Source organism: Anomalospiza imberbis, chromosome 1 (genome assembly GCF_031753505.1).
Source record: "Anomalospiza imberbis isolate Cuckoo-Finch-1a 21T00152 chromosome 1, ASM3175350v1, whole genome shotgun sequence".
NCBI lineage: Eukaryota > Metazoa > Chordata > Aves > Passeriformes > Viduidae > Anomalospiza > Anomalospiza imberbis.
Window position 1 is genome coordinate 111,652,630 of NC_089681.1, and position 17,501 is coordinate 111,670,130.

The following is a 17,501-nucleotide window of genomic DNA, read 5'->3' on the forward strand; positions in this document are numbered from 1 at the left end:
AGAGAACCCCATCTTGTTCAGTGGCACAAAATGACACACTACACATTTGAAATTCTTAAGACAATGCCATGAAGTAAAAGAAGTATCATCAGATTTTAAAGGCTGTCTTTGAAAGGAAGGAAACTTTAAAAGTCCAAGAAACACTTGATTTCATGTGAAGTCAAAAGCTACTGGAAATCTATTGCTGAAGAGTTGGTACGTGTTAGATTAACTACAAATGATGTTTGACCAAGTACTTGAAGGAGGGTAAAGCCAGGAGCCTGTGCTGGTGGTGTTTGACAGCTGTGAGTCTAAAAGGGAGGGCAGAACATGGAGCAGTGATGAGGTTTTGCCCACATCGTAGAAGTCTGCATGAGCCAAAAACCAAAGTCACTGAGATTTAAACAGGGAACTACTTTCTAAGCAACAGGTTTTATATTTTCCAATAACTCAGTACCCATTCTGCAGTTTCTTGGTTAGAAAGTCCATCTTTATGACCATCTTCTCCAAAGTCTATGTCATCTTAAACATGTGAGATCTGAAAAATGAAACTATTTCCTGAGGGACTCTCTCTTCTGAGAGCTGTACACACCACCCAGGCCCCTCTTGACAGCCAACACAACCCCAGCAAAAGGTCCACAGAGTCCATTCTGCACGGAGCTGTTTGTCAGAGAGACCTGAGCTTGGGACAGCACCTGCACATTGCTGAGGGCATGGGAAGCACATGGGGCCCAAAGTGGGACACGGGTTACAGGGGCCTCATGGTCACCACCAAGACTCAAGCAGGAGTTAAAGATTTTAACTGTTTGTCAAAGATGAAGACTTGGAAAGAAGATGAAACCAACAGAAGTTAAAAGAATATTCAGAGGATTTGCAACGTAAAAGAAATTTCTGCTAACAATGAGCCGAGTTTGTGTATTTATGGAGCACAGAAAATGAAAGATAACAGCAATTCCATTAAAAAATGACAGCTAGAAGTTGGAAACAAGAAAAGTAAATAGAAAATTTGTTAAACTGTTACTTTTTATGCAGGTCTTTCCAAGGATCATATTTTCTGATACAACGAGGAAGAATTTATATAGTGCTGTCAGCAGATAACAATGAAAATATTTACAAACCTGAATCCCTAGAATTCAGGTAGACAACATAAAAGATTCAGAGAAAGTTTTTGAGGATAGCAATATGTAAAAGATAACTTCCTTTTTAAACTAGTTTCACTGAGTACTACCAGTAGAAAATCTAGCAGAATCTCCTTTATTCTGGGTTCTCTGTAGCCTTCAACAAATGTTTCAAGATATCTACAAACCAATATCTGGTTTACAGTTTTGGCTGCTGTCCTATCTAGTTTAAAATGTCAAAAACATATACATATATACAGACTGCTATGCAAATGTCCCAAGAAGAAATATTTGTAAGAGTTTCAGTGTTTTATCTGTATAAATGAATGGAGAATTAAATAAAAAAAGATAAAGCACCAAGAGACATGGTCAAAAAGCTATCTAAGAAAACCTTTTAAGTTCATTCACTCAGAAAAACAACTTACAGCATCATTAACGAGAAACAAGATAGTATTTGTTCATATATTAAGAGAAAAACAGTGGAAAAAGTTGTTCATGTCCAGTATACAGTTAACCCTCAACTGGAATACTGTTCTTTCATTGCAATTTAAGGCACAATATCCTACAAAACATGTTGCTCTAAATAGAGTATTCCAGGTTCTAAGCCTACTTCTCTGAAGCAAAGGTTAACTATTTGAATTTATTCTCTGTGATGCAAGAACCTGAGAGACGTCCTAAGAGAAATATTTAAACTAAACAGAGAGGCAGAAAATATCAGTTGATTTTGGTGAAATGAGTCCATAAAAATGCAGTGCTTGGAACAGTTTCAAGAAGAAAAAATAAGAAGTAATGATTAAAGCAAGATATGAGATATTTTCAAATACATCTGTATTGTTGCAGATAATTTCTGTGTATTTAAGAGTTTTTACTCTAGTAAAAGTCAGTATAAAAATGATGTGGTCACTTGTTACTTGTGGGGTTCTTCACATACACAAGGATAATAATTCCCTATTCTTTTTTTTTTGTCAGATATCTGTAATTAAGTTAGCAATAAGAAAAGGAGGATTATTGACCATGTAATGTAGCAATCATGTGTCTCACTTGCTTTAAATTTTCTCTAAGAAAGTGACTGGCCCAATGTCCTCTGACAACTCAAATGAAATTTAGGAAGTACTATAGCAAATAGAAAATGCTGTGAGAGAGTATAATAGACATATCTGCAGAGGACAATTACTGCAATTGAGTCTTGTTCATGTGAAATTCCAGAAAAAATAAGAACTTGTTAAATTTTTGCATTCATTCAGAAAGAGAAAATAAAGTTATTTAAAAACATCCAAGGATACCAGGACAAAACCAAAAACTGTGTAAATATCATACCCTAAACTTGCCCATTCAAACAGAAGCCAGCTTGTCACTGAGAGACGAGCTAGGAAATTTTAAATTAATTCAGTGATTACAAAATGTCAACAATTAGCAGGATTTCATACGAAGTCTCCTATTCACCATCAAAAATATATGCTGTACAGAAAGACTGAGAGAGAGCTACCTGCATTATTAGTAGTGCTCTTCACATCTCAATGGAGATGTAGAGCAATACAGAATTCATTTGCTAACTTTCAGTGTGGCCATACAGGGCCTACACCATTAGTTCCTCATGAGGCTGAATTCTCTATAGGATGAAAACATACCCACTAGGCTGTGTAGGTCTATTTATCTCAGGAAAGCAGTGCTAATAAAGGGAAAACAAAAAAAATCTCTCACAAAAAAACCCCACTAAAATAATAATCACTCAAAGCTACTCAGAATATTTATGAAGTTGACATGGAATTTGCCAAGAATTGAGATTCTGCGGATTTCTGGAGATGACTGTGCTTTCTCAGTCTGAAAGAAATGCAAAGACATTAACTAATTATTTATGGAACAACCAATTATTTTGCACTGTATATCTAAGACTGAACATCATGAAATGCTTATTAGTTGAGCAAGTAAGAGAGTGGAGCAATTCCTTCTGGAATGGAATGAAGCCAAGGAGTTGTACAGAGAGGGGCCCCTTAATGAGAATGTTTCACTAACACAGACACAGTGATGCTCAATTTACCTAGGCACTATACAACTTCCCATCAAATGTTTCAAGAGACAGAAAGTAACATTTACATTGTGACTGGGTTGAAGCAGAAGGGTCTGAAGCTACAAGTGCTTGGTTCTACAATTTTTAAGAAACAAGAGACAGTGACTGAAGTTCTAAAATCAAAGGACGGATGTGTTTTTGCCTTCAGAAGGTACAGAGGACAGAGCTTCCAAAGTGCCCTGTGTGCCCTCCTTTCCTTCCAGTTGTAACACTGCTTTCCTGCTGCATTTTTGGCCTGGGCTAGCTTAGATGTGTGACTCTTGGCTAGGCTCAAACATCCAGGTACACAGCACTTATTCTCTTGTAAGTTTTTTCTAACTTACAAGAACAATAAAAAAAACCCCAAACACGACAACAACAAAAGCCAAATTTAAAAAATTCAGTTGCATTTACATCTCATTTTCCAGGAAAAAAAAACCTAGTTGAAAAAGAGTCCTGTATCCAAAATTAATGTTTCAGCTAACTCTTTGGGAAGGTATAACTAAGTCAGGTAAGGTATAAGTTTATGCTGGCATGAAAGCCAGAGCTATGGTGCTCAGTCTTTCTAATGGGCTGTTCAACATCATATGAAAGTTATCTACTCCAGATCTCCCATCATGACTGGGTAACCAGGCAAAACTAGCCCTGCAGCACATGAGCATTTTATCCTCTAAACATGCTAATCTTACAAACATACATCCCACAGAACGTATGGTGACACATCACCAGGATCACAACTCAGGGAACCAAGTAGGGGAATATATCAGGGATGGATGGAGGAGAGCTGCCAAAATCATTTGTCTGGTCCATAATCCCACTGCCTCAGGCCAGTAGCACATGGCCAACAGCCAGGTTGATTTCTTTCTTGATGGGCCTCATGCAACCTTCTATCAGCTAGTAAACCTGAACCAGAACATTAGAGCTTGGATGAGAGATGTGGACAAAAATGCAAAAAACTCTTTCAGTTCACTGCTACAACTGAAAGAAATCCATTTGAAAATCCAAAATCAATGTAATTGAACCCTAAAAGTATTGATCCATTTTCATTCTCATTAAGATCAGGCCTTTGAGCTGCAGAGGTTAGTAACAGATAATGTTGCATATTTCCACTAATGTTCTCTGGTTCTTTGTTTTTTAACTGATATCCATAAAGAGGTCACAGCAATAGACTAGAGATGATTCTCCTTCTATGCCAATTACTGAGATGCTGGGAGGATCCTTTTCAGACTGTAATTGTGATTTTCCAAGTACATTAAGAAACTTGATTTTCCTTCCTGCTTCATGCAAGACACTTCTGTCTTTGCTGAGAGGCTTAAATACAGGTTCATACCACAGATGTAGAAACTGAGTACAAGCCTTAACAGGAATCTACAACAAGAAGAAAGTAGGAGTGAATAATTTTTTTGCACTGGATAAAATGTAAATGATCCCTTGAATCAACCCCACTGCCAAGGTGATCATGTTTGTTCTCTGGCTTAAGAAGAAGAGGAATGAATACAACAAGTATTTTAATTATGGATTTAAAGAGTGCTCTAGTCTAATAACAAGGCACAAACAGTCTCTTTTATGTGGACCAAATACCCTACAACAAGTTCTAACTACCTGTGTTCAGAGATACAAAATCTGCCTACCAAAACTCAAGGACAAAATGGGATCTTACAGATACCTTGTGCATGGCTGAGTGAGTTCAGTTAATGGTTCAGTGACTTTTTTGAAGCTGCATTATGCTATATATGCATCTGAACAGTACTCAGGTAAATTAAAACCCTTAATATAGTCATTTCCTAAATAATCCTTGCAACTAAATGCCATCTGACAACAACAATCTTTTCACATGGACATCTCTTCTTCCTCAAGAAACTAAGAACTGATTCATGTCCTTTAAGAAAGCATCAGAAGTTATGGCCATTAAAATCCAAATTCAGTGTATCTCTTGAAATAAGATATAACAAGAAATAAATAACCATGCTGTCTTATCAAGACCCCTCTTTCGATGTACAACATAGTTCATGTTGAATACCCAGTTCATTTCTGATTATTTAAAAATTTAAAATAAGAAGAAAAAAGAAAATTATTTTAATTTTATAGCTTTTATTCTTTACAATGTAGCTTTTTGTCTCAAGCAGGGTCTGTAAGAATATTCTACTTCAATACTGGATTTAATGATGTGTCCTTTCTGACACAACTGGGACTGTGACCATGGAGCACACAGGCTTATACTGACAAAGCCAGCCTTAGCAAGTGCTTGCTATTCACACTCTTTCCATTGGGTGTTGCTATGATATTAAACAGATTACTTCTGGGATTCAAAGTGTGCATACAGAAAGACAAGCCAAAGGTTAAAGTTCTCCGCCTATGCTGCTCAGCCCATTGTTCTATGCAACCCAAGTTTGTTGTATTTCACAAAGCTGGTGGTGTAATTCACTAGCTGGTGCTGAGAAAAATTGTCTGCGGCTACTTTTGAAAAAGCAGTCTTAATATGGAGTCTTGCAGCCTGTACTAAAAGCTTTATCTTCTTTCATGAAGGTGATCTGACTAAAATTTATATGTACCTTGCAGCACTCAATTACTGTACACTGTAGCTGTGCAGATGACTTTCTGTTAATTAGAGTATTTAGTACATCTTCTGCACAAAGAACCAGGCAATGAATAAGAAGAAATTTAATGAAAGTAACCAAAAAAGGAAATAGTTTAAAGGAGGCTAGGGGAGAAAAAAATGGGGGAGATAACAACTTAGGACACAATTCTTGCAAGCATTTCCTGCTTATTTAATGCAGCCCTTCAGAAAACCCAGAGGAGAAATCCTTGCAAATTTGTGGCCTTGGAGAGGTCTTGTCAAGCAGTAACTATCAAGCAACTGATCACTACACTTTGCACAGCTGATGAACACACAGATGACAGCTAAAGATTTGAAAGGCAAAATAATACCTGGAACTTGGCTTTCAATGTGGTATGGACACACCAGTGAATGTGTTCTAAAAGTATTGTGAGAAAGTGTCAGGACTTCATTAAGTTATGGCAAGAAAAAATGACATAAAATACTATTTGAAATATCCTTAGTATTAACAGCTACTGCTGTTAATACTGGTAGCTAGCAATACTGAGTGGTAACTGTGATGAATATGAAGCTGCTAGGCTTATATTCTTATATACATTATATTCCTAGTTTGTTAAAAAATAATTGGCATTTAGTTATGTGGCCTCTATACTAACTGGGGAAAAAAAAAACAACAAACCAAACAAAAAAAACCCCAAAAAAAACCACCATTCAAAAGGAAAAACACAGTGAGACAACATGAATTTTATATGTCCTTAAATTTGCTGCTGTCAGGCAGAAATGCTTAAAACATACAAATCTGGGTAAGAAAAAGTTGCTATGGGTCATAAAAGATAGAATTCAGCCAGGGAAGTCATATGCCCTCTTAGCGGGGGCAGTAATTTAGACCACTCTCAAGATAAATTTCAGTATTTAGGTATTCTAAACTATTCAGTGAATTTTAAATTTCACAATGATGGCTAGACTTACCTGGTAGACCAGGTGGGGTTTTCAGATATTTGCCATTAAAATGCTGAATTACTACTTCACATTTTTCTGTAGACTCCATTCTGGAAAAGAGAAGAGAGTGGGATATGGGTAGAGGCAATATGTGTTACTAGACTGTTATGGAAGCAACTCGGCAAAAAAACAAAAAGCAGAAGGAGAAAAAAAGGACAAGCACAGATGCTGAGAAAAACCTTCAAAGCTGTTATTGCTGATTTTTGCGGAGAAACTGGTTGAGCCCATTAGGACAGAGTGTGGCTCCTGAGGGGGACCTGCCACCCTCCCTGCCTGCAGCTGCGCTCCCAGCTGTGTTTGAGCCACAGCCCTGTCAGTGAACAGTCCCCTTCTGGCTCCAGGGCATCACCCTGAACAAGGACATTCTTTATGCTCTCACGTGCTGCTTGGAAAAGCAATGGACACATTTCTAGACTCTTTGTGCACCCAAAATAACTTCAAATGGCTTAAAGAAACGAATTGCAGGATTTAGAGAAGAAGACAGAGGATTAAACAACAATTATTAAGGATTACAATGTTAAGAAAACAACCTGCAAAGATGGGCTTTATAGTAAAACCAAAGACAATGCATATATGACTATTACAACATAAAGCTGAGTTCTGGGTGAAGACAGTAATTTATGTGTAACACCAGCAGAGGAAATGCCTTACTGTTCATCTTCTATGAGTTCAGGATAACTTTCAGCATTGAGACATTAAAGCATTAACAGTGAATTGGTAAACGTATTTTTGAAGAATTGTTAGGAATACAATGTTGCTAGTCAAATCCCAAACCACAGTTATACCACATCTGGGAACTCAGTATTGCTTCAGATCTTCTAAATTAACTGCATAAAAGTCCAGAAGAAGAGTTAACCTTGCTCCAGAGGGGGTTTAGAAACTTTGAAAAGAGGAGAGAAAAGGAAAGCTAGTAATATCCTAGAAAATTTGTGTTTAAAAATTATGTTCAATGCTCCTTCAACACACCAGTACTTACCTCCAGGTATTCTCCACAAAATAACTCTGCTGCCATACTTATTGCTTACTTCTCACCAGTCTAGATAGTTTTAAAATGAATTTATCCACTATCCTTCCTGTCACACAATTTGGGGAAAGAGTGGTTCACATACAACAGCAGTTTGTCTCCCAGGATACAATTTTGCCAGAGTCCAAAAAACCACACCACACCGCAAAAACAAACAAACAAACAAAACCCCCCCCAAAAAAAAAACCTCTAAAAAAATCCTGCTTGCCCATTTATTTCTTTGAGGAAGTCAGTCTATTGTCCAATTGTTTCCGATGAAATTAAAACTTTCCCCTTCCAGGTTGTATCCCGGTGTATCACGTGGGCTGGTCTATTTCTACAAGCACAAAGACAGCGACTTAGATTGTTCGCTTTGGCTTCATTCAGATTTAACTAAGCGAACGTCTGCGCTGAGCCTTTAGAGATTCTTGTCTCTGAAAGAATAAATGCAATAAAAGTCTGTTTTCTGTAGCTGCAGGCACTTGGTGTCAAACCATGTTATGTTGCACCACACAGCAGTGACAATTTCATTTTAATACATGGGGTACATTTTAACAAGCCAAAGCAATCCCTGCAAAGAATGCAATATATAAGCTGCCAAATGAAAGAGACTCAGTGCACTTCATGCGTTTTATGTGGGAAGAGAATAAAAGTGAAACCCACAGTGTTCTGGGATAAAAAGCCCATAATTCGAATAGCACTCTGAAAAAGAATGTGCACATTTTCCTCTCAAGTTTCACAATTAACGGCTCTCAAATGCCATTGCTGGCTATCTGTAATCTGGCACACGCTTCGCTTGAAACCGACACTGGCATTATCGACTCAGCCTGAAAAGGCAGCACAATAGACAAAGCCCTCTATACATGCTCCCCTCAGATGTGTTGCTGAGTAACAACTGTCACCATCCTTTGCCCACCCCACCTGAGCCCTCGTGCGCTTCCTGCAACTTCTGCCTGTGGGGGTGGCCTTTCCCCCCAGCCAGGCAGCCACTCACTGATCAGGAAGGCATCCACTCAAGGGCCACCGAAACATGAATTATAATTGTCCACAACACCCCTTTGCTTAGAAATAACCCTTTCAAATTGAACTCTGCAGGATCATTAGCTCACTGACTGACTGGGAAAAATTAGGGGTACAGAGCAACCAGATATATTAGCAAGATTCTCTGATTCTTGCCATAATAAGACCCTGGTTTTAGTTTAGTCAAAATTCTGACCAATATCAACAACTTATGTGTCAATGCTTATGGCAGACACCTACACATCAGTTGAAGCTATCCACACACACAGATTCACACATTACTGCTCTTGTTTTATCTATAAGGATGAGCTGTATCCGGGCAGAGGTCCCAAAAATACACTTCCTTTAGGTCCACGTTAATAAATTCCTCCTACTTTTCCTTCAGAAAGCTGCAGCACTCCTCTATTGTAGAATGTGCTTTGAATTATTCTTCCTATATTGAGCTAACAATGTTTCAAAATGTTGCTTGAGACTGGTATTGAATAAAAATATCACTAATGCAATAGTTACATGTTAAAAGTTTTTCTGTAAAAGAATATCAGCTAATCACAGGTAAACTTGGGAGAAGAACACTTAAATACTTAATACTTACTTACTTAAATACATTTTTTAATATTGCCATTCCTTTCATAATTTATAGAAAAAATATGACAAATATAATATTCTGGAAAGAAGATAAAGATCCTAGATGCTTCAAAACTTTCTACTGAAGGATGGATATTCAACACTTGCTGGAAAGGGAAAGAAAACAGCTTCACATGATAATAGAGATTTGGTCTGATTAGATAATTTGTGACGTATTACTTTCAAATTCCTTTCAATTGTATATTTTTGATGTTGATCCTAAGAGAACCTAAGATAATAATTCATCTTTACATGCAATTTGGAGATAACGATAATTCATCTGTATATTATTTTGAACCAGCAAATGCACTGCAGAAAAAAAAAAATAATTATCAAATCCATAGGATTTTATATATTTTTAAAAGGTACAGATAATGATATAAACCCAAAGGAACTATTAACAGCATGATAATTTATTTTTACCTGTGTCTATATATGTCCCAGTTCAGGAAACTAAGTTGTAGGGTTCCCAAATGCAAAATAAGCAATGAGACTGTCTATATTCTATTCAATTTGAAAAGAAGTCAATTTTTTAAAATATGAAGAATGTTTTTATAATTTTTTTCTAGCTATATTTTGTAAACTAAAGATATTTCAATATGAAAAGTAAAAGAAAAGAAATCCAAAAAACTTAAACAGTGGATGCTTAAACAAACATCAGAACCAAATAATTTGATGTTCAGATCTTGCTATTAAATATTTACTTTATATAATTTACAAACTAATAATAATAATTTATTTTATAATATAAAATTTATATATCTCTCCACAGACCACAATGGTACCAAAGTAGTCATTATGTGTTGTTAGAAATAATAGGGAACATTTAAAATGAATGAGAAGAGAAGAGAAGAGAAGAGAAGAGAAGAGAAGAGAAGAGAAGAGAAGAGGAGAAAATAAGAATTATTTTAACCCCCTACCTAAAGTTCCTATACATGCTTATTATAAAGATTGACGCAGTGTCAAGAAACAACTTAATACAATTTTTATATAAGGAATACCATTGTAATTACATAATTATTACCTGAGAAATATTCAGTACCATGTAATTACCACTTAGTGGAAAAGTGTGGGTTTGGTTTACATATATCGTATAGTCACTTTGCTTAATAATAATAATAATATAAATGAGAATCAGGACTGTATTTTTTTAATATCCAAAGTAAATATTTAAAGATGAAATTGTTACTACCACATTTATGTTATGATCAACATAATAATATTGTTTACATTTACTAGAGTGGGTATAATAAATCTTTGAGAACAGTGTTTCCTTACTATTTAAGGCATTTTGCAAAGATGGAAGCAGATAGATAGTACAGTGAGGGGAGCCCAAAGAATGGAGCCCATAGTTAGAATACACACCAGAGAACTGAATTTCTTTAGCATATCAAGAAGATGACTAGAGGGGCAGTCTGACAGCACTGCATAAGTACCTTTGTGGGGAGAAAAAACTAGGGAGTAAGGACTTCTTTAATCTTCCTGAAAAAGTTATGACAAGAACCAGATAAATTAAAAAGAGAAGTTAGGCAGAAACATTTAACTGCAAGGAAGATGATCCACTGGCAAACATGAGCTAGAAAGTTGGTGGTCCTTTTTTTCTGGTTGATGTCTTAGAATAATTTCTGAAAGTCTTATTTTAGTAAGACATGAACATTAGCTCAATATTAGGTAAAGGGTAGTATTTCAACTGCCTAGGATATAAAATATGTGAGGCAAAATGATCTTCAGATCTCAAATACTCTAAAGAGTATCTCTAAACAAGGTAGTTTTCATTCGCATGAGGTTTCTTATGTTTTTCAGCCTTCCATGGAAACACATTCACTAGTTTTTAAATTTATTTTGCTAATTTAATTCTAGGCATTCTAAGACCCTGATGCGGCTGCAACCTGATTTCCTCCCTCCCTGTGACAGACTTAATGTATCTTGTCTCCCCAGCTTTTCAGTCAGTAAGAGATTGCTTCAAGATGTTTGTGCTTTTTGGTTTGAATCTATTTTATGTTGGAAAAAAGCTATTCCCTTTGCCACTCACAGCCTAAGAAGACATTTATTTTGACAAGTTCTCCTCATGGCTCACAAATTACATCTTTCCCAACATCTCTTGCCTCTATATTCTTCAACTGTCTGCTTGAACAACAGGAGGTTGTTCACTTTCTCAAATAAATATAAAAATAAATAGAAATATAAAAAAATCTTCCTCTCAAGTTGTGGTACATTCTATACCTTGCAGCACCACCCATTATGCCAAGGTGAGCTGCCTGAGTATCTCTGCACTACAGTATCTGTATTTACAGCACTCTCCATAGAGAAATCTCCTTGGGTCAGAAGAAATAACTTCATTACACCTACATTATCATGAATACCTGTGAAAGATGAACAGCTTCTTTTAAGGAAAAAAAAAAAAAAAAACCAACAAAAACATAGAAATTAAAGGCTCATCTCTCTTGTTTTACTTCAGTGGAAACTGGAGCATAACCATTTCTACTGAAATCCAAGCAGAGCTTCTATAAATAGAAAAATTATCCTGTGATGGCTCAAAATCTCGTTTCCTAGTTTTTGTTGCTCCCTTTTATTTGCCGAGTTGAATATTGTTTCCAAAGACTAAATTTAAAAATGTAAAATGGGGACAAGCAGGAGATAAGTTTAGGAAAAAAGATAGAAAAAGCAAAGAAAAGCAGCCCATTAGAATCTTTTCCAGAAGAATAAGGTAGGGAAAAGATGAGGATGAAGTCCAAACTCCCAGTAGCAGAGTGTTTAAATGCCTTACTACAGACCCCTAGCTAGGTCACAAAGGGATGGAAGCATCTCCCTGATGTGTACCTTTGCTCTGAAGTGACAGCTAATTGAGAATCTCTTGACTTTGGTCATTTGCTGGCAACAGCATCATAGCATTCTTTTATGACCATTTGTGTTGTACACATTTTCTCGTGTGACTGGAAAAGAATAATATGAACACACAGTCATTTCCACCTAGACCTAGGCTGATTTATGCTACTGTCTTCACAGTCTCAGGTTAAGTATTATACTGGTGCCTGCCAGCAGTGCAATACTTGACTGTCTGACTGTCAGCATTTCCATCATAAATTTCTGTTTTCAGAACCTTATGACTTTGTTGTAAAATGTCGCTTGTGGGAGGAATCTTGCAAGGTCGTTTTAAGTTACAAGACAGTAAACAAAATAAAAAAGTTAGTGGTTTCTAACTCTTTCTTTGCACTTTATCATTTAAAAGGACCTATAAAATGCTTGTTCTGCAGTTCAGCTGAGTGTGACAAACCTGTGTATGGTATTATTAATACTACTATCTTTTTAAGGAAGATACTTAAATAATACTTGAATGGTGTTTTATTGTAGGGTTATAAAAAGCAACTTTTATTTCATTGATTCAGTGGCACCAGTTAAGTCCCTCCCCAAGGTATATACCAATATCTCCTTGCTCCCTTTCCCAAAGACCAAGGAGTTCTTCAATTAAACTCACAGTACCTCAGGCTTGGATTATGCAAATTGCTCGGCCAAATTATCTGATGGCTCCCAACTATCCAGCTTCCTCCCTCATCACCTTTCAGAGCTGCATATTCATTTTCGTTTTATGGAGTCCCATTGATGTTTGTCTAGGGATCCTGATCCATCTGCTTTTCCCTGGAATTTGCTTCTCCCTGCTTCTTCCTGAAAGTGAGGTTTCATGCCTGACAATTTTCTTAGGGATGTCCAAAGTCCAGCAAAATTTTTTCCAGGTTGCAACAGCAGATAGAAATGCGAGGGTCTCAGAGATACATCCCCACATACACCTCCTCACCACCCTGCAGTGTTGCTCTGAGACTTTTTCAGGGAGGCCTTTCAATGGAAATGCCTCACCGCAGGCATTGGAATATTTTCCAGATATCACACAAAGTCTTTGAAGCATGTTTGGGATTTCCAGTTTCACCTGAGATATTAAATTATAAAGCAATTTCCTAGCTAAGATGCAGGATGTGACAGATCATTCTTCTGACTGAAAGTAGGAATGATCTTTATAATATTTAAGCCAGTACTGCCATCCCAGATGAGGGATTTATTCCAGCTAAATTATAGCACCTTTTCAACCACCTTCAATTAAACCCTTGAATGAAGAAAAACAAAGCACTTTTCCTCTTTACAAATGCATTCCTAAACTGCCTGAATGTTCTTTATCCCCTGGTGCTGCTGACACTTCTGTCTCCAAAGTAGCAACATCACTGATCCTCAGAAATCTCTCTCTGAATATTCCTCCTAATAAAACAGCACCACTGCTTTCCCTCCACTGTGATTTTGTCATTCCTTTATCTTCTCACACCTTAACGTCTGGAATTCATCCTCTATGGGCCTGTGGAAATCCAGGTCTTCCAGCACATACAGTTACCTCTTTATAAGTGGCAATACATCTTCAGGATAAAGATAAATATTTCCCTCCATTCTCTCAATACTTTCCCCTATCCAGTAGTTCCAGCCTCCCTCAAAGACCTTCTTACTATCTCTGATCTGCTTTTTACTCATACCATCAACAACACTACTAGTGTTGTTTGCCAAACTCATAAGATATCAATTTAAAAATTATATTTTGAAATAAGTCTTCAAATCCAGTTTCTGTGGATTTCTTTCCTTTTTTTTTTTTTTTTTTTTTTTTTTTTTTTTTTTGTGGGGTTTGTTTGTTTGTTTGTTTTTTGTTTTGCATTATTTTGTTCTCGTTCATCTTGCTGATTTTTTTTAAGGATGAAGGACTATGATTTTTTTTCTAAGCTCTGAAGAATGCACTTACATTTTTAAAATGAAAGATCAGCTGCTGACATTATTAGACAACTCCCAGCAACAGGTATTTAAGAGAAACACCTACAAATATAAACATTTTGATGAAATTCTGTGCAAGGGCATCACAATGTCATTCCCTCTTTTAACAAGCAATCTTACAAAAGACTGAACTCAAAGCTTCACATCCAAAGATGTGCCTCCTTTTTTCCAATATCCTACTTCTAGAAAGCATTTCTGCCCCCTTCTATTTCTTATTTCTCTCCCTGCTCTAGGATAGGCTATGTTTAGTCTCAGCTTCTGCTTGCCATTGTCAACAGAAACACCCCTGCTAAAAAACCATGGTAGTGTGAGCCCTGTGGAATGCCAGCTCCCTAGGAGAGTCTGAAGGCAGGTGATATGGCCTAGAAGTAAAAAACATGGGCCAGGGGTGAGGCAGAGGCAGATGGATAGAGTTTATAGCATGGATTGGCTTTTACAAAGCCACAGTCAAAGTCTAAAGTTTCCCTTCTCTGGCCCCTTGCTCATAACTCTTCTCCCCAAAATCTCCCCTGGGGTGTACCCAGGCATAGTTGGCTCAGGCCACAGTGAAATGCTCTGGAAAGATTCAGGAAAATCTGTTCAGTTGCTTTTGAAGGATGCAAAAGAGAGGAAATTGTTTCATGGCTTGATATTCACTCAGAGCTAGTTTTGTACACACATACTCCAAGGGAGGCTGTTAATGTCACCAGATATCTAATGTCATAAGATAATTTTGATCCAAGAACATTTGAAGTTCTCCAGGTTATAGATGATTGGGTAGCCACCTGCAGTACTATAAAACTGCTAATCATACCCATATAGAAGAAAAATCTGACAATAGTTGCCTACCTTCAGTCTTCTGATTGCTTTTTGAATGAATACACTTATTTTGAGATTGACTATTTCCATGATTGGGCAGACTCAGAAAGTGACTTTTAATCATCATAAAATGTAATTAATAACTTCAAAAGATCACATTTCAAAATTACTGGATGCTGCATCATTTCAGCATATGCAAATTTAACTTTTTCTCTGGTGCTTCTATGGCTCTGCTTAGAGCTATGGTAAGCATCATGGTACATTCCACAGGCAGGCAAGACATACTGTGGTAAAAGGTCCCAGATCAGAATAGCCAGGATCCTCACCTAGGGTGCTGATTTGAACTTCTAAAATCTTATTTGGACTGGAAATCCAGCTTCCATCCCTGAACTATACTGCCTTAGCAGCCATTCAACTTGTGCTCATACCATAGGTACATCAGAATGAAGCCTTCATGACTACAAGCAAATCTAAACAAATTAATAACCTGCTTGGTTTGACATACAGGAAAAAGATACCAGATAGCATCTCTTTACAAAAAGAAAGTCAGCTGGTTATGTAATTTAATATTGTATTGATAATTCTGCAAAGACAGGAGTCAGCATTTAACTATGGTTCTAAATTCCTGGATTACCTTTAGCCTCACTCAAATCAGTGGGAGATCTGCTGTATACTTTGATGGAGGTTTTAACCCACTGTCATTGACATGGTGAGTTACACAACCTACAAGTTAGATCATCAAAGAGTCCCTGAAATATGTTCCATAATTAAATACAATTTCAAAAAGTAAGTCAATTTTCAAAAAATGCGAGTTTTTCCATGACTTAGACTAATGTATATTTAGTGAGCTAGAAAAAATCATGTTATTATCTGCAAGAATGCACAAGGAACAGTGTGCCATCTTTCAGCATAAATGTTTTGCCTTTTCCCATTGAATTCAGACAATATTATCTAAACATTTTTTGTGCATGATGACCTTTCACATCAAGGGCTGAGGTAACACTACAATGTCACTTTTCTTGAAAGCTAACTTTTTATCACACAGTACCTCATTTCACTCAGTGGTATTATGGCACTAACAGAAGTGCCATGGTATACCAAAATATGATGGATTTCAGAGAAATTTGCAAGATGAAGAAGCTATTTTGCCTCCCCTACAAAGCACAGTGTTATGAATATTCTGTAGAAACAATGATCTAGGGTTTTTTTTCCCCTTTTCTTTTGAAGCAGAAGACCGATTTGCAGCAGAATTGCAAATTTCTCTTCTAATTTGTTTTTTCAATACCTTTCTATATATAGCACTCTATTTCTTGGCTTTTGAAAAGAAAACTATTTGATTTGAGAATGTTTCAAGTTGAAGAGAATCTATGTAAATATTCCCTGAGAGTAAACATGGAGCCCTGTCTATCTGTACTAACAATGAAATACATGGTAATAACATGTTGCCCATTCTGTCTAAAATGTCTGACTACCCCATAAGGGCTTGTTCTATGCAAATATTTCTTCTTAAGCTCTTTTCACAGCTGCAGTTCAAGGAAGCTGCAGCTTTCAAGGAAGGCACATTTCTTCAGTTACACTTCCTACCCTTTGCTCTTCCAGCTGTTAAGTTTACTTTCTCCTGTTGCAAAATCTTTGTCAAATATTTAAACAGTTTCATAGAACGGTTTGAGTTCGAAGGGACCTTAAAGACTATCTAGTCTCTCTCCAGATTTTTTACAAGACCCCTTCAGGTATTGAAAGACTGCAATAAGTTCATTCCCAGGATCTCCTAAGCATAGGCCTTGGCTTCTTTACCAAGTCTGTGCTTTTTGCTGTAGGACATTTATTATTACCTGAGCTTGATCCTGAATGGATAGCTCACTATTCCCAGCCATTTTTAGAGCAATGAAATGAACATCCTTCCTCACTGGCATTTCCTGCTGGAAAGAGTGGATACAATCTGATAAAGGTGCCACTCTGCATCTTCCATAGCTGTGAGACTTCAGAGCTACAGAACAGACAGCAATTGCAAAGGACCAAAGGTGAAAAAATGCACGTGAAAAGTAAGAGCAAAGGTTTCACCTGGCAAAGCCGACTCCTCTGCTGACTCCATTCGCATCTCTTAATATTCTGGTGGAAATGACATGTCCAAAGGGTTTCAGCATATTCTCCAGTTCCTGCTCATCCATGGACACGGGTAAATTTGAGATGTATAGATTTGTGGGATCTTGCTCTTGTTGCTGCAACAAAATAAGAGAAATATCCTCAGTTAGGCTTAACACAGTAGAATAGCTTATGGCTCATATTATAGGGTTAGTCAAAATAGGACCAAGCCAAGAATTCATAGCTGCATTAGAAGAAAAACTGGGTAATCTTTTCATGATGGCAACATATTTGCCAAATTTCTGCAAACTCTCATGCATGTGCTTAATTCTGTGCGTGATTGCTCCTATTGAACTCAGTGACACTACTCATTTATAGAAAATTACTCTCATGAACAAGTGTTCTTGGATTTGTGTCCTAATTTAGCAAAGAGATTGTGAAGAAAACGTGATTTCCACAAATGTGCTAATGTTA

The 17,501-nt window shown here is 36.9% G+C and overlaps 1 protein-coding gene across 12 annotated transcripts in view; it reads right to left on the reverse strand.

Annotated features, from left to right (window-relative positions):
• Positions 1 to 17,501, reverse strand: part of RBMS3 (RNA binding motif single stranded interacting protein 3) — a 703,009-nt gene that overhangs the window by 134,475 nt on the left and 551,033 nt on the right. For all 12 annotated transcript variants that reach the window (XM_068206323.1, XM_068206331.1, XM_068206308.1 and 9 more), the window contains 2 exons: positions 17,007 to 17,164; positions 6,671 to 6,750 (listed from right to left, as the gene is read on the reverse strand). In XM_068206323.1, the coding sequence (XP_068062424.1) occupies positions 6,671 to 6,750; positions 17,007 to 17,164 (238 nt within the window). The remainder of the gene's footprint in view (positions 1 to 6,670; positions 6,751 to 17,006; positions 17,165 to 17,501) is intronic.